This window comes from Oncorhynchus tshawytscha, linkage group LG06, assembly GCF_018296145.1.
Source record: "Oncorhynchus tshawytscha isolate Ot180627B linkage group LG06, Otsh_v2.0, whole genome shotgun sequence".
In the NCBI taxonomy this organism is placed as follows: domain Eukaryota; kingdom Metazoa; phylum Chordata; class Actinopteri; order Salmoniformes; family Salmonidae; genus Oncorhynchus; species Oncorhynchus tshawytscha.
In genome coordinates, this window is record NC_056434.1 from 65,990,333 (window position 1) to 66,014,862 (window position 24,530).

Genomic DNA, 24,530 nt, shown 5'->3' on the forward strand with positions numbered 1-24,530 from the left:
CTTGTCACATCTCAGTGTATTAAAATGGCTTAGAGAAGTTGACTCAAAGAGCCTGGTTTGGTTAATCAAGATTGGAGGTGAAGTCTGCTTATGGCAACAGTAACCTGCTAATTCAACTATGTCCTTGCTCCACTTGAGGTGATTCAAAAGATGCCCTCCGTTGGAAATGTACATATCTGTACAAAATGATTGTTTTAATTTCTCATCAGATCGCGTCGCATCATAAAGTTGTCGTCTGAGAATTATACATGTTCACCCTTAACTGGGAAATGCCTACAGTCTCTCCACCTAACAATACTCATCCACTTGTACATGCACATATAAATACATCTTATTTCTAAATTGAAGAGGAAATTTTTCCACTTACAGTATGTCCACTCAAGCTACAGAACAGCTGACCTTTACCCTCTTACATTGTGTGATTAAAAGAACTTAAGTACAGACCGTAACCTGACCATCTGAGGGCACTTCCTAACCTGATGCATTGAATTCCCCACAATAAATAACTCGTTTTGGATGACCTGGTGGCCATCATGTTGCTTTACTGCAGAGACTGAGAGATAGCTGGTGAAAACTGTTACATTTCAACATCAAATCCAGAGGGGAAAGTGGCCATCAGAAGAGAGAACTGGCCACTTACCATTCATTAAATAATGTTACAATTTGAAAAAGTGTAGAACAGCCAATAGAAAATAACAGTAACGGTGTACTTTGGTCAATAAATTACAAACAAGCATTATCAGTGTGGGGTAGCCCTAATTGAAGAAAGAAAAGAAAGTCCGCATCAACTAGTAAACACTGATATGCAAAAAGTAACATTGGGGTAATTTACTCAGCAATGTTAAGTGCATTGGATGGATGGGCACACTGACATTCCCGGACTGCAGGTACTGCCCAGCCACACTACTCGCTGGCTCCATCCTACATTATGGTACCGGTCAATTGCGATCAAGCCAAAGAGAACATAATGTTTTTTAGTCTTCCTCTGACCACATCAATGGAATATGCACCGTCACTCACACACCGCTTTCTAAGATTGAACAGGAATAACCACTAGCTGGGTGATTGTGTTTTAGCACTAAGAGATTTGGAATTAAAATTTCCATTAGGTCTTCTCAGTTTAGGTAAACACTTTCTTATGCACCGAATCATTAATATGGTATTTCTGCTTTGAGGTAGGCTATAATTGGAAAGTGGAAATCATATTTCTTAAACCTTACCTCTTCATTTCATTTCCTCCCTGAAATGGTAAAATTCATGAGCTTGCCCTGAAGTGTCCTAAGGGGTTCTAAAATGAAGCGACTAGTCTTCTCTTTAAGGCGGACAATAATGAGACTGACAAGCCCAAAACCAATATTAATGTTTGGTCAAATGTATAATATTTAATTCAAGTTATACACTTCCTTAAATAGAGAAAAGCTAGAGTCCAAAACTTCTCATCTGAGATGAGTCAAATATAATAGATACACTTTTAAATCATGATCTGTAATGTAACAAAAATAAAATTGGGAAAATAAACTGGACTGGTATTAACAGAATTTGCTCTGTGCTGCAGATGAGTTGTAAAATGAAAAACGTTCTCCTTCCTCACCTTGTGTATGAATGTCTATTCCCCAAACATTGTGCAATTAAAAACACTGCTTCCCTGCTCAATCCACTGTTCTTCCCACTCCATGATGTTTGTCTTGGCTCCTTAAAATATGTGCATATTTCATCTTTGTGTTCAAGCCATCCTCTTGGTTTGTGTAACCTTGACAACAAGCCAAGCCAGTTGTCCATCCCTCGCTCTTTGCCAGTGTTCCGTTTATGTCTTGCAGGAATTTTAGGTGTCAAAGGAATGCTAAATAAAGGAATGGATGCATCTTCTTCAGTCCATGCATGTACATTTCAATGTTTTATGAGATATGTACACACCAACCATAAAGCATACAGTAAAAGAGTTTCAGTGTGCGTGTGCGCGTGTGTGGGGGGGAGGGGGGTTGTAAGAGGAAACAATGGACAGGTGGAAATGTTCTTGTCGGTTATGCATGGGGATGAGTCGTGCCAAGGAAGTCACTGGAAGAAAAATTAAATCAAAACAGAAATACATTTAGCACAACTCGGTACAAAAGGCAGCCAAGAATGTAGTCACCTAGTGTACAACTAATTGCCTACATTTAATCATTTCTGCTCAGTTGGCCTAAGATCAAGACACAAATTGTCAACAGTGAAACACTTCTTGCCACAGTGTATATGTGCGCAACTGGTCTAGTTGCTGTACCTGAGTATGTGTGGCAGCTCAGGACTCCTGTAGATGAACTTGTGCTTGTAGGCCAGAGAGACAGGAAAGGGGATGAACTGAAGCTTGTGTCCACTCAGGCTCTTGGACTGGGAAGCAATGTTGTACAGCTGGGAGGAGGGGGAAGGAAATAAACACAATGGAGTTATGGGAGGATTGTGTTCAGTCCAGGTTAAAAGAACAGCCAATATAGACCTGGCCCTGCTCTGAACTATGACCTCTGTGCTATAAAGCATTACAGATGTCTGCAGTGGTGATGAACATTTGAGAGGATCATATTTATTTTTTAGAAGCCAATGAAAGAGATGACCAATTAATTAAAAAGAGAATAGTAAAAAAAAATATATATATTTCTGGGTTCCTTCACTGCTATAATACAGTAGCTCGACTCAAATCTCAGAATAGTTTGGGATTTTGGCAATGGTCCTTTATCAACTTCCCCAGAGTCAGATGAACTTGTGGATACTAGGAAGTTGCCAACTAGCATTAGCGCAATGACTGGAAGTCTACGGGAAGGGCTAGCACGCAGTCATTGTGCTCAAGTTAGTTCGCATTGGCTCACAAAACTACCTCAAACTTCATTCATACTGGACGCAGCAACATAAAAATGCTATCCAAGAGTACATCTGACTTTGGGGAAGTAGATTTGGGGCATTTTAAAGATATCATTAAAAAAAAATATATACATTTTAGCTCATTCAAGTGATAGGAATTTGAACAGCAACAAGCGAGTCGTTTTCAAGACGACAGCTGATTATTAATGACCTGTATTAAATCTATGAAATTAACTTAGCTTTTTTTGGTAAATCAAATAGCTTCCTGTTTCCTTTGAAAAAGGAGGACCAGATGAAGGCTGTATGAGGTCACGATGATGTGGCTGACTTTTATGAAGCCCAAACTAAAAAGGATACCTTCTTCCCTAGATGGAAGGGCACGACTGAGTCATCCTCGGCATGAAGGATAAGCAATGGACAGGATATGTGGTCCACACTACAAAAGAGAAGAAACAAGCTCAAATTACAGTCAAGTCTCTGAAGATCTTGGAGTGCCTGAATATGCATGGTTGGTCGTATGTTAATGGCCCTTATACTATACTAGTGCTTGGCAACTCCACGAGAAAGTACTGCACAAAGGAAGTCTCGACATAGATGAATGTCCTCTGTAGGCCACCTATAATACAAGTCTGACCTTCCGAGTTAGTCCCCTCAGCACATTCCAGAGGACATGGAGAAAAGGCATGGACAGAGCCTGGGTCGGCCAGGTTCAGACTATGCCTCTGCTCTTTAACATGCAAACACACAGTCTGTTAAAATAACATTTGATACAAGGGTTTGAGCTCTTGATGAATGGTTGTGTGTCAGAGAGATCTTATTGACTCAACAAGCAGTTTGTATGAAGACACCGGTTTGAAAACATGAGCAGGAACAAGTGACGTGACACACGGCTTTAAATCTAACGTTAAACTATATGGTCCGGAAAGAATCAAGTTCAACCTACTTTTCGTCACTGGCAAATCGAATGTCGTTTGCTGAAATGGTATCTAAAAAGAACCATTCAAAGCCTGGAAGGTACCGGTAGACCTAGAAGAAGCAATGACACAGACACTGGCTAATAAAATAAAAACGTTACATCAAATAAGACTCAACATGTAGTCAAGGGATTAAGAGGAAATGCTTGCCATAGAGAAGGGGTGGCTCTTGGCCTCCTCTCGGATGTTGGTGAATGGAGATTCCAAGACTAAGGAGTTTGGGGGCATCCCTAGAAAATAGAAAAGTAATTCAAATCAAACCAACCCTCATGAAACATAACCATACGTATCTAAGATGTAGCAATACGTTGCCTTGAATTCACTTCCTTCAGACATTCACTTTCTTGAATAAAGCAGTCACAACAAGCCACTTTCGGTGACCCTGTAACCCAGTCAAATAAGTGTGAAAAATTCAAGCTGTGGACACTTGAGCTACCACTGGAAGAGGAGCCTTGTGTCTGGTGTGTTAAGGTCAACAGCCAATGAGTTAGTTCCTCCGGCAGTACACAATACCAAGTTAATGTTTCTCACTTGCTATGATCTGATAAGTGATCGACTATACTTGAAAATGGGATGAAGCCTTATAATACTGTATGAGCATTCAACCTGTACAGGCCATTGGGTGAGGAATGCTTGTAAAAGGTTCACGGTGGACCCAAGCATGTGCCCCTCAAACTTAACGTTAGATAAATGTCAAAATATTTTGTCAAACTGTTCAGAATCCCACTTTGGACTCCAAAAGAGGGTAAGTTGGCCCACTTCATTTAAACAACTTTTGAATAGTTTAACTTGGTGAATTTTTATTTTACATTATTTTAACAGTAATAAAGAGCACATGTTCAACTAAATAAACCCCCCCCCCCATTTCAAGAGGTTTAAAAAAATAAGACTATAGAGTAAATGCCTATTAAATGCCAAATAAAGTAAGTGTAGAAGTCTTCATCATTTAATCAGCCCCGAATCCACTTGTGGCAGGAGGAATGGTAGCTTGTTGTGTGCACGGAGGGGTAGTTGAATGCAAGCGTGACATATATATTTTTTTTTAAATTGTTCAAACATTTCCATCTATGGGTAGCAGGATTGACGTGTTAAGCTCAACCTGAACATTTTTCTACCACAAAACACCAGAAAAAGAAAAAAAAGAGTAGAACCAGCTCACCTGCTTTTACACTGTGATTTGACTATTAGATGTTCAATGTCTCTTGAAAAGTTTTTATTTTTTTTAAATGGAGGGAGTAGTTATATTTTTTATGAATCACTAATAACATTTCATACAAAATATCTGATTTATTGCATTTTAAAATGTGGTCCATCTTAAAAGGGCACTTAATATAACAGACTGAAAAATAGATATTTGTGCACAATTTCTACTTAAAGTGCAAAAGGCACTCATTTCATGGAACAACCCATATAACACCTTAATTCTAAGGCCACTTTATTTAAACTCTAAAAATGTGTGACTTGTTTATATCAAACATTTTGTTGCGTGATACACGCAGCACCTGCATTCACTAAAGTCTACATAAATCAAGTACATACAGTGCATTTGGAAAGTATTCAGACCTCTTGACTTTTTACACATTTTGTTGCATTTACAGCCCTATTCTAAAATTGATTAAATTGTATTTTTTCCTCAATCTACACAAAACCCCATAATGACAAAGCAAAAACTGGTACAGAATTTTTTTGCAAATGTATCAAATAAAAATAACTGAAATATCACATTTACATAAGTATTCAGACCCTTTACTCAGTACTTTATTTTATATTGATTTTATTTAACTAGGCAAGTCAGTTAAGACCTTATTCTTATTTACAATGAAGTCCTACCAAAATGCAAAAGGCCTCCTGCGGAGAACACTTCATAAAGAGAGACCTAAGACAACATAGCATGGCAGCAACACATGAAGCACCTTTGTCAGCGATTACAGCCTCGAGTCTTCTTAGGTATGACGCTACAAGCTTGGCACACAGATATTTGGGGAGTTTCTCCCATTCTTCTCTGTAGATCCTCTCAAGCTCTGTCAGATTGGATGGGGAGCATCACTGCACAACTATTTTCAGACCTCTCCAGAGATGTTCGATCGGGTTCAGGTCCGGACTCTGGCTGGGCTACTCAAGGACATTCAGAGACTTGTCCCGAAGCCACTCCTGCATTGTCTTGGCTGCGTGTTTAGGGTCATTGTCCTGTTAGAAGGTGAACCTTCCCCTCAGTCTGAGGTCCTGAGCACTCTGGAGCAGGTTTTCATCTAGAAACTCTGTACTTTGCTCCGTTCATCTTTCCCTCAATCCTGACTCGTCTCCCAGTCCCTGCTGCTGAAAAACATCCCCACAGCATAATGCTGCCACCACCAACACCATGCTTCACCATTGGGATGGTGCCAGGTTTCCTCCAGATGTAACACTTGGCATTCAGGCTAAAGAGCTCAAACTTGGTTTCATCAGACCAGAGAATCTTGTTGCATATGGTCTGAGAGTCTTTAGGTGCCTTTTGGCAAACTCCAAGCGGGCTGCCATGAGCCTTTTACTGAAGAGTGGCTTCCGTCTAGCCACTCTACCATAAAGGCCTGATTGGTGGAGTGCTGCAGAGATGAGACCCTTCCAGAAGGACAGCCATCTCAAAAGAGGAACTCTGGAGTTGTCAGAATGAACATCACCTCTCTGACCAGTCTCCCCTGATTGCTCATTTTGGCCAGGCAGCCAGCTCTAGGAAGAGTCTTTGTGGTTTCAAACTTCTTCCATTTAAGAATGATGGAGGCTAATGTGTTCTTGGGGACCTTCAATGCTGCAGACATTTTTGGTACCCTTCCCCATATCGGTGCTCGACACAATCCTGTCTCAGAGCTCTACTGACAATTCCGTCGACCTCATGGCTTTCTTTTTGCTCTGACATGCACTGTCAACTGTGGAACCTTATATAGACAGGTGTGTGCCTTTCCCAACCTGGTCCAACCAATTGAATTTACCACAGGTGGACTCCAATCAAGTTTTACAAACATCAATGGAAACAGGATGCACCAGCTCAATTTTGAGTCTCATAGCAAAGGGTCTGAATACTGTAAATGTCTGTAAATAAGGTGTTTATTTATTGAATACATTTGCAAAGACTTCCAAAAACCTTTTTTCGCTTTGTCATTATGGGGTATTGTGTGTAGATGAGGTAAAAAAAAATATTTCATCCATTTTAGAGTTAAGGCTGTAACGTAACAAAATGTGGAAAAAAGGAAGGTGTCTGAATACTTTCCGAATGAACTGTATTTAGCCTGGGAGGTCGGAAGTCAGAGCCTTAATGAGCAGATGCTTACCTCTGTCACACAGACGTCGGACTAGGTTAGTGGCCACCCTGGAAAATGTGAAAAATACATATTTAAAAGTTACCACTCTGTAAATTGACTGATTTACCAGTACAAACAAATTCACCCAAAGTATACGGTCATCCAATTGTTGGTTCATAATCATACAAGAGTTTATAATTTTACACAAAATGTATTTGTGAAATGTTGAGCTGAATGTGATGAGAGAGAGGTGTGTTCCTACCCTGTCCCCAGTGAGTGGCCCCAGACGTTGAGGGGTTTGCTCCCCACCCTCTCCTTCAGCCACTGGTAGAGGAACAGGGCATCTGACGTCATTCCGCTCTCAGAGGGGCTCCCGTCTGAATCACCCCAACCTGGAACAACCAGAGAAGTATGAAAGATGGGATGAATGGTGATCGAAGATCAGATTATCTTTTTAAAAGGGATATTGTGATTATTAATCAACTTAGAAACAGCTCAAAGTGGAACCCCACTTACCTCTATAATCAAATGTGACTACGTGGTAGCCTAATAAACTAAGGACCTGGGGAGGGGAAGCCGAAACGCATCAAATCTCAACTCCAGATCAGACTGAAAGCAAGGTCAATTAAAAAAAAAATGTATTGAATTCTGTTTGTTAGTCAGTACTCAATATAGCTAGATACAGTATGGGTGGGATACAGGCGAAGCAAGTTAGTGTGTTTGCAATGAAATCCTCTCACCTTGTAGAGCTGAACTCTATGGTCCCCTCCTCTGAAACAGACAGGATGGACAAGTTTATAAACCAGGTGAAAGGTAAAGCAACATATCTCAGCCATTCTAAAGAGCACATTGTGTTAATATGTACAAGTTCCAAGGTTGTGAGTCAGCTTCGACAAACACATTTAAAAGGTGGAAGGTTGTCATGTGAGTTAAGGGTATACGCCAGGGGGTACTGGACCAGAGTAGCACTGAGATAGTACAATTAAAAGTGCTTTTTAACCAAAATGTATGATCACCTTGTCCCTGCGTTGCCGTGAAGGTACAGCATGACTGGATAGGGCGATTTAAAGGTACTGTCATACCACTCTCTGTCCTTCCCCTGCGCCTCTTTCCACATCTGGTCTGGGACTGTGTGCCTGGGTAGAACAGGAGCAGTGATATAGACAAGGAGAAAGCTGTAAGCAATGTACACAATATACACCTACTATAGACTAAGAGGTGTGGGGTGGGGCAAACTGGTTTAATATACACCAGCATCTCATCTGTACTTGAGTCTAACTGGGGACAAAGACTATACTGTAAGAACTAGCAGATTGGAGTAGGCTACATGTTTTACATAACTGGACACACAACCCCCATGTTCTAAGAGAATAGCCCTGAACAGAGACTTGTCTATTTACATATCATCACCTCAGCCTTTAATCTTTATCTACCACAACCCACACTGCTAAACTCCTCTGGGCTCAACATGCCTTTCCCACAGTCAACGTTCCCCAGTTAGTCTGCTCAAGTTCCTACCCCCCCGGCCGGTAAACATCCACAGGGACTGGGGTGGTCTTCCCCCCCTGTGGTCCAGTCTCTTCTGTATCATTCTCAGACACACAAAAAAACACTGCACCTTTTCCCCGAGAGGCAGTGTGGTGTGTGTTATTGTTTTCCCAGCCGAGGAGTTCATTACACCCCTGAGACAGAGGGACAGCTAGAGGGCTGTGTGTGAGAGAGAGACAGCGAGAGGGCTGTGTGAGTGAGAGACAGAGAGAGGGCTGTGTGAGTGAGAGACAGAGAGAGACCATTTACAAATGGCGCCAGAGGGCATGGCTGCCGTTTTACAGGCTCCTAACCAACTGTGCTTTTTTGTTTGTTTTTTCGCATTGTTTTTAACTTATTTTGCTACCGTCTCTTATGACTGAAAAGAGCGCCTGGACATCACCAGCAATTACTCACCTCGAACTGGATAAAGAGTCCAACGCAAAGGATATACTGCTTCCTGGAGACCAGGCCCAAATCCCCATCATTCACATGAAGAAAAGACGGAGATACAGGGAGTGAAGGCCGGGGTGCATTGTGAGGATTCGTAGGCGAGTGAGAAAAATCACCACTACCATCGGTTCTATTGGCCAACGCGCAATCACTGGAAAACAAACTGGGTGCTTTACGGTCAAAACTATCCTACCAACTGGACATGAAAAACAAATATCTTATTTTTCACCAAGTTGTGGCTGAACGACGACACGGATAATAGAGCTGGCTGGGTTTTCCGTGCATCGGCAGGACAGAGCAGCTACATCTGGTAGGGCGGGGTTGTGTGCGTATTTGTCAGTCTGTGCACAATGTCTAATATTAAAGAATCTTAAGGTATTTCTTGCCTGAGGTAGAGTATCTCATGATAAGCTGTACACCACACTATCTATATTTTTCGTAGCCGTTTATTTTCCACCACAAACTGATGCTGGCACTAAGACCGCACTTAACGAGCTGTACAAGACCATGAGCAAACAAGAAATTGCTCATCCAGAAGTGGCGCTCCTAGTGGCCAGGGACTTTAATACAGGCAAACTTAAATCCGTTTGACGTAATTTCTACCAGCATGTTACATGTGCAACCAGAGGAGAGAAAAAAAAAAAATACATATACACACACACACATTTTTTAAAACTCTAGACCACCTTTACTCCACACAGAGATGCATACAAAGCTCTCCCTCATCCTCCATTGGGCAAATCTGACCATAACTCTATCCTCCTGACTCCTGCTTACAAGCAAAAACTAAAGCAGGAAGTACCAGTGACAGATGAAGCGGATTCTACACTAAAGGACTGTTTTGCTAGCACAGACTGGAATATGTTCCGTGATTCATCCAATGGCATTGAGGGGTATACAATCAGTCACCGGCTTCATCAATAAGTGCATCGAAAACATTGCCCCCACCGTGACCGTACGTACATATCCCAACCAGAAGCCATGGATTACAGGCAACATCCGCACCAAGCTAAAGGCTAGAGCTGCCACTGTCAAGGAGCGGGACACTAATCCTGACCCTTATAAGAAATCCTGCTAAACCCTCAGATGAACCATCAAACAGGCAAAGCATCAATACAGGACTAAGATTGAATCCTACAACACCGCCTCTGACGCTCGTCAGATGTGGCATGGCTTGCAAACTATTATGGACTACAAAGGGAAACCCAGCTACTTCCCAGTGACACGGGCCTACCATGCTTTCTTCGAGGCAAGCAACAATGAAGCATGCATGAGCACCAGCTGTTCCGGATGACTGTGTGATCACGCTTTCCATAGCTGATGTGAGCAAGACATTGAAACAGTTCAACATTTACAAGGTTGCAGGGCCAGAGGGATTACCAGGGCATGTACTCTGAGCATGCAAGACCAACTGGCAAGTGTCTTCACTGACATTTTCAAGCAGACCACCATAGTCCCTGTGCCCAAGAATGTGAAGGTGACCTGCCTAAATTACCACCGCCCTGTAGAAATCACATCTGTAACCATGAAGTCCTTTGAAAGGCTGGTCATGGCTCACAGCAACAGCATTCTCCAGGATACCCTAGACCCACTCCAATTCACATACTGCCCCAACATATCCACAGATGATGCAGTCTCTTACACTCCACACTACCCTTACCCACCTGGACATAAGGATCACCTATGTGAGAATGCTGTTCATTGACTACAGCTCAGCGTTCATCATCATAGTGCCCACAAATCTCACTATTTAAGGACCCTGGGACAAAACACCTCCCTCTGCAACTGGATCCTGGACTTCCTGACTGGCCACCCCATTGGCCACGCTGATCCTCAACATGGTGGACCCTCAGGCATGCGTGCTTAGTCCCCGCCTTTATTCCTTGTTCACCCACGACTGCGTGACCAACCACGACTCCAACACCATCATTAAGTTTGCTGATGACAACAGTGGTAGGCCTGAAAACCGACAACGATGAGAGCCTATAGGGAGGAGGTCAGACCTGGCAGTGTGGTGCAAGGACAACAACCTCTCCCTCGATGTGAGCAAGACAAAGGAAATGATTGGGACTACAGGGAAAGGCGGGCCGAACAGGCCCCCATTAACTTCTTTGGGACTGGGGGGCAGTATTGAGTAGCTTGGATGAATAAGGTGCCCGGAGTAAACTGCCTGCTACTCAGGCACAAAAGTTAGAATATGCATATAATTAGTAGATTTGGATAGAAAACACTGAAGTTTCTAAAACTGTTTGAATGATGTCTGTGAGTATAACAGAACTCATATGGCAGGAAAAAAACCTGAGGAAAAAAAGTCTTTGCCCATCCAATATACAGTGTCTATGGGGTCATATTGCACTCCCTTAGGCTTCCACTAGATGTCAACAGTCTTTAGAACCTTGTTTCAGGCTTCTACTGTGAAGGGGGAGGAATAAGAGCTGTTTGACTAAGAGGTCTGGCAGAATGCCATGAGCTAAGTCAGGCGCGTGGCCGTGAGAGTGAGCTGCATTCCTTTTCATTTCTAAAGACAAAGGAATTGTCTGGTTGAAACATTATTGAAGATTTATGATAAAAACATCCTAATGATTGATTCTGTACAAATCGTTTGACATGTTTCGACGAACTGTAATATAACTTTGACTCACGCATTGTGCATTTGGATTACTGGGCTAAACGCGCAAACAAAAAGGAGGTATTTGGACAATGATGGACTTTATCGAACAATACAAACATTTATTGTGGAATTGGGATTTCTGGGAGTGCATTCTGATGAAGATCATCAAAGTGAATATTTATAACGCTAATTTGAGTTGTGACACCTCTCCTTCTTTGGAAAATGGCTGTATGTTTTTCTGCGACTCGTCGTTGACCTAACATAATCGCATGGTGTGCCTTCGCCATAAAGCCTTTTTGAAATCGGACACTGTGGCTGGATTAACGAGAAGTTGATCTTTAAAATGGTGTATAATACTTGTATGTTTGAGGAATTTAAATTATGAGATTTCTGTTGTTTGAATTTGGCGCCCTGAAATGTCACTGGCTGTTGACACTAGCGTCCCACATATCCCAGAGAGGTTTAACATCGACGGGGCTGTAGCCGAGCGGGTCGAGAGCATCAAGTTCCTTGGTGTCCACATCACCAACAAACTAACATAGTCCTAGCACACCAAGACAGTCATGAAGAGGGCACGAAAACAACTTTTCCCCCTTAGGAGACTGAAAAGATTTGGCATTGGTCCACAGATCCTCAAAAAGTCCTAAAGCTGCATCCTGACCAGTTGCATCACCGCCTGGTATGGCAACTGCTCTGCATCCAACCAACCGTAAGGCAATACAAAGGTTAGTGCGTACAGCCCAACATGTCACTGGGGTCAAGCTCCCTACCATCTAGGACCTATATACCTACTAGGCGGCGTCAGAGGAAGGGTCAAAAAATTTTTGAAGACTACAGTCACCCGAGTCAGACTGTCCTCTCTGCTACCGCACAGCAAGCAGTACTGGAGCACTAGGTCCAAAAGGCTCCTTAACAGCTTCTACCCCCAAACCATAAGACTGCTGAACAAATAATCAAACAGCCACCCAGACTATTTACATTGGTTTTTACACTGCTGCTACTAGCTGTTTATTATCTATGCATAGTCACTTTACCCCTACCTACATGGAGAAATTACCTGGACTAACCTGTACCCTTGCACATTGACTTGGTACCGGTACCTGCTGTATATAGCCTTGTTATTGTCATGTAATCTTATTGTGTTACTTAGCAAATATTTTCTTCACTCTACTCTTGAACCGCATTGTTGGTTAAGGGCTTGAAAGCAAGCATTTCACGTAAGGTCTATCTATACCCGTTGTATTCCTGTGCATGTGACAAATAACATTTAGAGAGACGAGAGCGGGATCGAGAGACGCCATCATGAACAGCAGACTGTGGTCACTGAGAAAGTGCAGTAATGTCCTGAGCAAAAGTCAAAATTGGATTCCTACCAAATGATCAAACCATATTTATACCTTACATACCCTAATTGACATGTTAAATCAAAAAGCTTGAGCGATCAACAGCCCCCAATCTCACTCGTAATGACACAGAAATAAAATGTCTCCTGTATGCAGATGACCTGGTGCCGCTGTCCCCCCACAAGAGGGGCTACAGCCACAATTAGATCATCTGCAACAGTTCTGTCAAACCTGGGCACTAAGAGTCAATCTCAAAAATACAAACATTATGATATTCCAGAAAAGGGCCAGATGTCAGGGAAACCAACATGCCTTTTTACTAGACTCCACTCATATAACACACACACACACACACACACACACACACACACGGGACAAAAAATGTGCTCCACAGGGAACTTCAACTTGGCTGTGAATGAACTGAAAGAAAGGAAGGAGGGCTTTCTATGCCATTGAACAATCTAGTAAATTAGACATAGCAATTAGGATCGAGGTCAAAAATATTCTGATCAATAATAGAACCGAAAGGTTGCAAGTTCAAATCCCCGAGCTGACAAGGTACAAAATCTGTCGTTCTGCCCCTGAACAGGCAGTTAACCCACTGTTCCTAGGCCGTCATTGAAAATAAGAATTTGTTCTTAACTGACTTGCCTAGTAAAATAAAAGGTAAAAAAAAACTTTAAAAAAAAACAATTGCACTATATGGCAGTGAAGTGTGGGGTCTGTTTACAAAGTAAGAATGATAAATTGGACAAACACCCCTACTGAAAACCAGCAGGAGGAATTCTGTAAGAGCATCCTCAGAGAACAGAGAAAACAACTCCAAATGCATGCAGAGCAGAATTAGGCCAATTCCCTCTTCTGATTAATATCCAAGAAAAGAGCCACCAAATGTTATCATTTAAAAAACAAGTGACCACCACTCCTGCCATTACAAAGCCCTCAAAAGCCAAGAGATGACAATAGAAACGAGTCCTCAGCCAGCTGGCTCAGTTCACTAACCCCTACCTACCCAACAAAGCCTCAGGACAGCACTCCGAAAACCTGTCCCAACCAAATCACGAAGCAAAAATAAAAAGCTCACCTATTGGAAAGGCACCACAAAAAAACCTAAGTAAACATCAACGCTATTTGGCCCTAAACAGACAGTACATGGTGGCAGACTATATTACCACCGTAACTACGTACAGACTAAGTGAGCATGGCCTGGCAATAGAACCTGACCGTCACACTCTGCCCTCAGAAAGGTTAAGACAGAGCTGCATTTTCTCCTACACTGCGGGAACTATACAGACATGCGGACACTTTTCTTTCCTAGTATCTAAAATAAATAGTTTGAAAACAGAAAAGGAGAAAATCCAATATCTAATGGAGCAAAAAAACCTTTATGCCATATTAGCTGCAAAATATGTAGCTTCCTGCCACACCCATAGGGACAGTCAGTGGAACGACCAACCAGAGCAATAACATTGCTACTTGTATCTTTCTCAACATTTCATTATAGTCCTAAATCATTTCTGCCTGTAGTGTCCTGTTAATGGTCACTACTCATTGAGTATTATTATTTTTCCTATTTTCACCGGTGTCATCATTGACTTGATATGTGAAAGTAGAGAGCGAGAAAGTACGAGATCCATCCCACAGTCTTAGCCAAGCAGCTGGTGTGAGTGTGAGCATGTCTTCTTACCATACACCAATGTTGACACCAGTCTCTGGCTGCAGGTAGAAGTTATAGGTGTGGTTCAACCCATGGTCTTGTGGCCTTTTCAAGTCAATGAAATAGGGCAGCCGCACTGCAGGGGGTGGGGTTGGGTAGAGGGTAGACAGAGGCTGTGTTAGATGTGCTAAGACAATAAGATATCACTGACAAAGCAGCAGCACTCAGCTAAAATCCACAGGACAGCTGCTCTAGAAATGGCAGGGCTCTGCCTCTTTCCACTCAATAAGGTTACACGAGACAGTCACAAGTCAATGTCCACTTCCTGTACAGACATGTACTGTTTCACTTCCTCACTGAATACAAAGAAAACCTCCAACTGTCTGCCATCCACAAGACGTTTGGGTCTTTAGCTGCACTGCAAACCATTCAAAAGATCCCAAAAGAAAATCAGATGTCACTGAGTGCGACAGAAAACCATGTTCAAATCTGATGGGGTTACATGTTTTACAATGGATAGTTCCAGTACTGGATGTTGATTGGTTGAAACCAAGTAACTAGAATCAGACATGGTCACAACACACCACTCAGTACTACTGAATCAATGTTTTAGGTGCAATCCTGCCCATTGCTGCCTATAATGCATGAAACTACTACAGTTACACACGCACACTGCATATCAGATGGAGGGAGCAGTGAAGGCTGTGTATTGCATGCTTGCAGATGGAATATACACCCTCTTAACTGCCTCTGTCTGGAGTTTCATGCTGTGTTGGGTTTCAGGTTCAACTGATGAGCAGGCTCTCATGTGCACACATTAGCACATGCACCCTTGCTTATGTATGCAGTATGCACACATACTAAATGAGCTACAAGTATCCACCTACCAAATGAAACATGCCGAGGCCAGAGCTAACTGATGAAGCAAGCTTATTTAGTCTCATAAAATGTTTTTATTTTTTTTATTGAACAATTCTTAAATCAATGCAAACTAGATCGAACAAAAAACATACCTTACTGGTTTCTATATCTATATACTCACCAAAATTTAAAAATACTAGTTTTGCCTGAATTGAGGGGCATAGTTTGACGAGGAAGGGGATGGTTATGTAGACTCCCAGCACCCACAGGAGGATCCTCTTCAATCTGCCCATTAGGCCATATCTGGAACACACACGCAGGGGAGAGAGACAATGTCAGCATTTTACATTGATCTTCAAAAACTAAAGTAGAAAACATTAAGATTTGAGATGGCAGGTAGCCTAGTGGTTAGAGCGTTGGGCCAGTAACCGAAAGGTTACTAGATTGAATCCCCGAAATGAGAAGGTAAAAATCTGTCATTCTGCCCCTGAACAAGGCAGTTAACCCACTGTTCCTAGGCAGTCACTGTAAATAAGAATTTGTTCTTAACTGACTTGCCTAGTTAACTATTATTTTTATTTAACCTTTAAGACTGCTATCCATTCCAATTGCACACAGATATGTACCGTACAAAAATAGTTAAATATTAAGCCTAGATCATAGTGTTATCAGGATGGGGGTTCAGAGTTCAGACTGTTTAGGAAATAACTCTTCCCTGTTCATACAGAGTAAAACCAGATGTTGCTTGGTTCTATCAGAGGGTGATGTGGTTCAAAGAGGGTCATGACTAAGTCCTCGTTACAGCCTGTAACCTGCACCTTTCCTCCCTTCCTTCCAAACTGTTTCATCCAGCTAGACGCCAGTCTGAGGTTACTGCAAAATTCTGACCTGGGAGCAGTGGAGATCATGACATCTGGCCATTTCAGAGAGACGTTAAAAATATCAGACAGGAAAATGCTGTGTAAAACACACTGCACCTTAGCCTTGCTCAATGCAACCCTTTATAATGAGGAAGTTCTACATGGCCGGCAGAATCAAGCCTGGTTCACATTACCAATGTTACGTTGCGCCGTATGTCATGCATTTCAAATGGGGGCGTCCACAATGGAGTGGAATCGCAACACCCCCTTGAGGTTGAAGGCTCCATTGCGAGACGGACGCCGCATACTTTCAAATGTTCCAAAACAAGCATCGTCTTCAGTCCAGCCAGTGTCGAAGAACAGGAAGTTACCAAAAGTCTGCACGTTTTCGGTGATGGCTTTATGGGATAGCTAGCAACTTGAAAACAATTACCCATTCCTGTAAGTGAGTACTATTTTAATAGTAATGTTAAATACACACTGGCTGTTGCCTCCCATTTAAGTTTAATATGATAAGGACGTTTGTTTTATAACAATTATTAGGGGGAGGTCACTAGATATAGTGGCATCTTAAACCTGCAGTGCAAGCCAGCTTGACTTGCTAAAGTTAGAGAAACAAGTTGATGAAAAAGTAACAAAACATGTTTTACTATCACCTAAAACATTCATCCTTTCTTGAATTAATAGGTCATATTTTGCAATCTTCCAAAATAAATGCCATCTTGCGGTTACACTTGTCCGTTCAGTAGCGAGGCTCTGAAGATGACATACGGCATAATGAAATAGGCCACGATGTATCACGTCTAAATTGGTGTCAGCTCTTCTCTGAGCACACCGTATTTCCTAGAGTCTTGCTTGGGACAGAATGTGTAACTTTATGGCAAGTTAATAGGACTATCCTTTTAAATCCTCTCTCTGGGAGAGCTGCTGTAATAACAGAGGGACTGCTGATAGTCAGGAAGTCACCCATCTCCCTTCTAGGGCTATGGACAAATCACTTTGTTTTTCCTCCAATATTGATGACATGCCTTATTCACATAACTTACCCCACATGGAGGGTGAAGTCCCTGACAGATACTAGGCCCAAACAGCACACCCTGCAGCAGAGGAACAAAACAAACGTCCTCCAATCCGTGAAACGGACCCCACAGACGCCAATGAAATGAACAGAGATGACCCCAGTGTGACAATATGCAAGAGGCACGCATGCATTCAAGGATGTGCTCATGTCTCTCAAAGTCAAAAAGGTCAGGGGAGGGCTGGAGCGGACCCTCTGCTGCCCTCCCTCCGTCTCGCTGGCGTGTTGCATAACGGATCTCTACGGCCCGGTGCACCCGGGGGACTCGGAAACTGTATGTCATGATGATGTGGCTGGAGCGTCAGTCAGCGAGGGGGGCCAGGGGAACTGTATTCACTACTGGGGGTGTGTCATAACCTCTAACTTACTGGATGTGTGATGAACGTAAAGCAAGCAGTGGAGATACTGTATAATTACTGTATGAGTGCAGTGGCACAGGAAAGGTTGCTTTATAGCACTACAGACTTGTCAGTGAGTGACAATGAATTATTCACCAAAGAAATATAATATGGACAGTTCAACTGACCTAAATTAAGTCTTATCCTGGACTAAATAGCACTTTAATGAATATGTATGAAAGGATCCAGTCACAGACTCCGTAGTATAGACAAGGTTAACTAATGCTCATTAATTCTATTTTTATATTAGCAAAGCCAGAAATAAACCTAGGCCTACTCCATTTAGTCTAGCCTAGTTCTTAAATAGCCTACTTACATTCACATGTAAGATGTTTGTTACATCTGCTGTTGTTTTCAGCCTCTCTACCTGACCAGCTTTGCCAGAGATGGAATCTAACAGCTCTAACAAAATGCAGACACACACACACACACACACACACACAAATGCACCAAGTGCAGTTTGTGCAGACATGGTAAACCCCTTGGAGTGTACACAGAGCTCTCTCTGGCCCTATGAATAATGCAGAGTGCTTGAGAGAGCCTGTTAGATACTGTGTGCTGCGTTATCAAGAAGCCACTGCGAGAAAGAGAGAGACATCAAGTTAGACACTGGAGTAATAAAATAAAATTTAAAAAAATACTATCCACGCCTTAATTTGGATGCATTGTATTAGCTCCACCTCTGTCCCACCCATCCAACTTACGGCTGTAGTTAGCACAGCAAAGACGTACATCTTCACAGCTTGACTGGCCCTGCATTTTAAATTCTTATTATTTACAAAGGAATGGTTATTCTGGTTGCACAGTATCTTATGACAGGTCAATAGCATAGCCCTAGTCTCGTTCACTCAACAATTGGAAGTCCAGCGAACTTCAGATTTGGATTTCGAGTTTTGAATGGAAATGGTGGCCTTCAGCGCTCGCAAAATTATTATTTTTTAAACGCAACAACTTCAAAGATTTCACTGAGTTACAGATAAGGAAATAAGTCAATTGAAATGAATGAATTAGGCCCTAATCTATGGATTTCACATGACTGGAAATACATATGCATCTATTGACCACAGATATCTTTAAAAAAAAGTTAGGGGCGTGGATCAGAAAACCGTCAGTATCTGGTGTGACCACCATTTTCCTCATGCAGCATGACATCTCCTTCACATAGAGTTAAGCAGGCTGTTGATTGTTGCCTGTGGAATTTTATCCCACTCCTCTTCAATGGCTGTGCGAAGTTGCTGGATATTGGCGGGGACTGGCACACTTGGTCGTACACGTCAGCCACGAAGACAGTTGTGGAGATCCTGGGCTGGCGTGGTTACACGTGGTCATGAAGCTGGTTGGACATACTGACAAATTCCCTAAGGAGGAGGCAGCTTATAGTAGAGATATTAATATTAAATTCTCACTCTAAACAGCTCTGGTGGACATTCCTGCAGTCAGCGTGCCAATTGCACGCTCCCTCAAAACTTGAGACATCTGTGGCATTGTGTTGTGTGACAAAACTGCACATTTTAGAGTGGAATTGTATTGTCCCCAGCACCAGGTGTATCTGTGTAATGATCATGCTGTTTAATCAGCTTCTTGAAATGCCACACCTGTCATGTGGATGGATTATCTTGGCCAAGGAGAAATGCTTACTAACAGGGAGGTAAACAAATTTGTGCATAAAATGAGAAACTTTCTGGGATTCTTTTATTTCAGGTCATGAAACATGGGACCAACACTTTACATTTTGAGTTTATATTTTTGTTCAGTGTCTAACTAAACACAAGATAGTTCATCTGTGTCGATTTCAATGGGAGCATATTAAGCATAGTAGGCAGACCCAAGCACAAGCTAGCGATATCCTTGGCGTGTTCTAGCATGTATTTGCATATTCCCGTTATGTTGGGCATACACTACACAATTGCGCCACGTTTTGCCATCCCAGACACATTGGGGTGAAATCTTCTGGACTAGTTTGAGGGGGAGGGTCAAGGACGCACCGATGACGGCTGTTCCGTTCTCCAGACTCAAGTCAGATGTTCCGAAAATCTTCTGACATGTTAGAAATGTGGTTTGTGCATCTTGTTTTATGCGCATTGCTATGACACGATTGGGCAAGGACAGCTGCCAATAGCCAATGAGCACTCAGCATGTGAGACCAAAACAATGGTGAAGAGAAAAGCAACAACATGAACCGTGTGGACCAAGGTGATGAAAGATTGGAAGAGCTGTAGAGAGAACGCAGCTGCCTTCTCAATATTAAAAGTCTTCTATTACCTCCAATTCCCTCTGTACAATACAAAGTCCATATAGTCCACGTCTGCCCAACAATTTGCGGGTCCATATCCTGCGCCTCTGCTCTTTTTTGATGTTTCTGCACACTAATAAAGCAGCTCGCTGTTTGCGTGTAAACATATATTTTATCCCCCCATACGACAGAAGAGCAGGATCAGGATCAACTAGTGAATCATCGTGTAATGTGAGCACCCACGTCCTGGGGTTGAGGATGGATGCAATTAAAGATTTGGGACCAGGAAATCGGGAAATGTGAGCACGTCAAAGTTGTTAGAAGTTGTGTAGTGTATGCCCAACATTAGGGAACACCTCTGAAGTGAATGTAAGCAATAATTCAATTCGTCCCAAGTTGCACTCCTTGTAACACAATTTTTGTATAAAAAAAAACTAAAAAAAAATAAATAAAAAAAACTTAGTGCACTCTGTTTGTAACAGACGTAGTTCTGGGAACAGAAAACTAATCAAGATCTTGATTTTCTTTGACAATATCTGCAGAATGTCGGCCCAGTTCAATCTCGCTCCATACTCTCCCACTGCCGGCCACTGGGCTTCCTCTCAACATATTTGGTGGGGAGTGGAAATTCCAACCGTATGCTTCAGATTTATACATCCGGTGAAACATCTGGCTCCTTGTTCTGTGGTAGAGGCATTCCCTTGTGTTTTGTTTTTTTTTCTTCTTGTTTTTCCTACAGTGTCAGACAATGTTTTAGTAGCCTATGTAGTATTCGTTTTGTATTGGAAGTCTCTTAAACTCCATCCATGCGGAATCTTGATAAGTGGCAATGCGTCATTAGTTCCCATCTAGACTCTGCCGTACTCCACCCCTTTTCATCTTCTTTCTGAAAGGAGATCTTCCCCAGGCTTTCAAACAGTACAGTAGAAGCCTGGGCTTTCAAGGCTAGCATAGCCCTAACCAGGCTATGGTTCGGGCAGACGACTCCGCACAAATAAATACACCATAGCCAGTCAGTACTTGACAATAGTATGTTACGCTTGCCTGAGTGTGCATACCAGTACATATACCAGAGGGATATAACAGAAAATGCCCATCATCCTCCTTCACAGATAATGAAACAAATAAGATAGGTTTTGAACACTGTGACAGATGCATGTTCAGCCAACTGGAGCACAAGGCTGACCAGTTTTGACCCAGCGGACAGCACTCTTGCTTTGTTCAGAACAAGCAGTGTACCAGTCATGCCAACCAAACAGATGGTGGTCTAATTTCACAGGCGCCCAGCGTTTTCTTATGGGGTACCTACTCCAGTTGAACCATCAGTGGGCTGAAGGTTAATTGCCATGTAGAGAACAATTCAGTCAAGGGTTACGCAAACAGATCTGCCTGTTTCCACCCTATGCAGGCATAACAGCAGGAGGCACTGTTGATCAACAGTGGTGCAACAAGACAGCAGGACAACACCTGCCCTGCTAGCTGGCCTCCAGGCGTTAATGCGTTTAGCGCAGCGGATGGGCCTGCTGCCATATGGACCTGATTACAGCCTGGTAGACATGACGAGATGAAGCTACATTGCATTAGATCACATTGGTCATCCGCTTGGCAGAGAGTATATGTTTTATTGTCACTTACACCAGATAGGTGCAGTAAAATGTGTTGTTTACAGGGGCAGCCATAGTAGTATGGCCCCTTGGAGCAAATTACAGTTAAGTGCTTTGCTCAAGACCACAGACAGATTTTCCCCTTGTCGGGTCGGGTATTCGAACCAGCCACCTTTCAGTTACTGGCCCAACGCTAGGATAGGCTAACACCTATGCTACCTGCTGCACTAACCATTCATTAATCAGATTCATAAGGACTTCAATAAAGCCATGTTATCCATGTAAAACAAGGCGACAATACCATGGCAGTGTGGTTTTAAATTAATTTAACTATCATTCAGCTATTCATCCAGAAGACTGAAGTCCATCCTGTGGCCAGTGCTGCTTCGCCACAGCTCCCTGTAGAGAACTTCCCTTCCCCCGATCCCTGTCCAAGGTGACAGTGTAACAGCCAGGACCTTGACAGAGCCATGGCTGCCAAAGTAGGGCCAATCAGGGCAGGAGATAACTAATGCAGTCTGACATGGGATTTTGAGAAGAGGCTTTGAGCAGTGTCAATGCCACCCTGTCTGGTTGGGCGGAAAAAGAACAGCCTAGAGCCCTAGGACCAGAGCAAGACTACGAGACAGTCAGGGGTCAGGTATAACCAAAAGGGATCTCCAAGGACCAAAATAATATACACTTCAGATGGGTACTCACAGCAGAATATGAGTTGCAGTATAATAAAAAGCAACACTAGAGCTAGGTTTGGCAGATAAATATATTCAAACCCTTTGACTACTGCTGTACATTAAGCAGCAGCTGCAGGAGAAGCACCTCCAAGGTTAACAGCTTCCGTGTCTGAAACCAGATTCTTCTTGGTCATTGACACCATAGAGGCTGAACTTGTCTCAACTTCAAGTTGGAATACTTCAGCCCACGAGAGAGCTGGCCATCATGTTCTCAGTGAGGCTTCTAAAAATGAGCCTCTGCGATGAGCACACCCACACTATATTCCATAGAGAAATAGAAATCCTCTGCTAGCAATGGGAGAGCTGTCAAGAGGGCTGGAGGGATCCTAAAATAACAGCCATGACACAGCCGATTCCAGCCGCTTGAGCCTAAACAGCCTTGGACAGGGCCAATCAGACCAAAATAATTAATCCCTTCATGGGAGGGCCAGTCAGCCAGAGCAATCACAGCCCTGTTTCAAAATAAATAACAGAAACTTTATTTTATTTTTTAAATCTGCATGCTGTGGTTTGGTATGAAGGGCAATACAAAGCAATATTTTATTAGCTAGGAGGTCTGGCAGGCACAGTCGGACATAATCTGAAGCAACTACAGGGTGTTAGTACATGTGCACCCCTATAAGCTAATCAATACTTGGGTTTTAAGCAGAATTAATGCCACCATGCTATGGGGGAAGGCAACAACACTAAATTAGTTAACCCTAGTTCTTCCTCACTAAACTTGATACTGGGTGCTTAGCACAATTTCCATTTGGAGATTTACGGGCACAGCCACAGAACATTCACACTTGTCACCCTATTGCAGATTCAGTCTTCCCAGCCTGGTGCAGGTCTACAATTTTGTTTCTGGTGTCCTTTGACAGCTCTTTGGTCTTGGCCATAGTGGAGTTTGGAGTGTGACTGTTTGAGGTTGTGGACAGGTGTCTTTTATACTGATAACAAGTTCAAACAGGTGCCATTAATACAGGTAACGAGTGGAGGACAGAGGAGCCTCTTAAAGAAGAAGTTACAGGTCTGTGAGAGCCAGAAATCTTGCTTGTTTGTAGGTGACCAAATACTTATTTTCCACCATAATTTGCAAATAAATTCAATAAAAATCCTACAATGTGATTTTCTGGATTTTTTTCTCTCATTTTGTCTGTCATAGTTGAAGTGTACCTATGATGAAAATTACAGGCCTCTCTTTTTAAGTGGGAGAACTTGCACAATTCGTGGTTGACTAAATACTTTTTGCCCTGTGTGTGTGTGTGTGTGTGTGTGTGTGTGTGTGTGTGTGTGTGTGTGTGTGTGTGTGTGTGTGTGTGTGATATATCAGCCAGTCGTGGTGGGAGGAGTTATTCATATGCATTAGTACAGTCAGTTCATGAATCTAAAGGTGACTGCACATACTGTAGTATTGAACCACCCAACAGCCCTGTACGGTTGTGCAGTAGCACACAGAACAGCTAGTTCCTCATGCATCACATGGGAATGAGTGAAACTTACTCCTCAGCCTGAAGTTATGCTAGCGAATAGCTAGCTTGTCGCTGACTGGTGAGACGCTTCAGGGTGTTCACGTGTGCTAGATGGGCCAAATTGGGAGGAAGTGGTACTCCCTAAGCAAGCAGCGTGACATCCTTTACACTCGCAGTCTAGAAACACAGTGAAAAAAATAACATAAGAAATATATTGCAGGATGGACTGCACCATACCTTGCCCAGACCACTAAAGACTAACTGGCTGGCTGAGACATCAAGGCAAAAAGAGACCACTGTAGCTAAATAGGCTAAGGAACTGGCACTCATTTCTGCAGAGTAAATAAATCTCTCTAAACGTAGCCTAATATTTTGATTAAGAAATGGGGCATTTGCTGCCAAATTTGGCCAAAAGGTCAGACAATGTCTTCTGGACTTTCTGTTGAGGAAAGTAATGCTAAAAATGTAATGAGACAAAAATACACAAAATACAGGAAGTGGATCTGCAAGACCTTTGTGTCTCAGGGTCTGACGGATTCCAGTGTGTTTATTGGAAACAGGTTAATGCACTATGACAGGGCAGCAGCAGTAGCTAGCAGTCTTGCCAATTGCAAATCTGACAAAATTGAGAGGGGAAAA

At 42.6% G+C, this 24,530-nt stretch overlaps 1 protein-coding gene across 3 annotated transcripts in view; it reads right to left on the reverse strand.

Annotated features, from left to right (window-relative positions):
* Nucleotides 1-1,356: 1,356 nt before the first annotated feature.
* abhd12 (abhydrolase domain containing 12, lysophospholipase) overlaps nt 1,357-24,530 on the reverse strand; it is a 28,180-nt gene continuing 5,006 nt past the window's right edge. For 2 of the 3 annotated variants that reach the window (XM_024424610.2, XM_024424611.2), the window contains 12 exons: nt 15,715-15,836; nt 14,703-14,808; nt 8,098-8,217; nt 7,822-7,852; nt 7,598-7,643; nt 7,344-7,473; nt 7,112-7,149; nt 3,957-4,036; nt 3,776-3,858; nt 3,190-3,268; nt 2,261-2,388; nt 1,357-2,055 (listed from right to left, as the gene is read on the reverse strand). In XM_024424610.2, the coding sequence (XP_024280378.1) occupies nt 2,022-2,055; nt 2,261-2,388; nt 3,190-3,268; nt 3,776-3,858; nt 3,957-4,036; nt 7,112-7,149; nt 7,344-7,473; nt 7,598-7,643; nt 7,822-7,852; nt 8,098-8,217; nt 14,703-14,808; nt 15,715-15,836 (997 nt within the window). In that variant the 3' untranslated portion in view covers nt 1,357-2,021. Of the gene's footprint in view, nt 2,056-2,260; nt 2,389-3,189; nt 3,269-3,775; nt 3,859-3,956; nt 4,037-7,111; nt 7,150-7,343; nt 7,474-7,597; nt 7,644-7,821; nt 7,853-8,097; nt 8,218-14,702; nt 14,809-15,714; nt 15,837-17,439; nt 17,718-24,530 lie in introns of those variants that run through there. The other variant, XM_024424609.2, reaches the window with a different exon arrangement.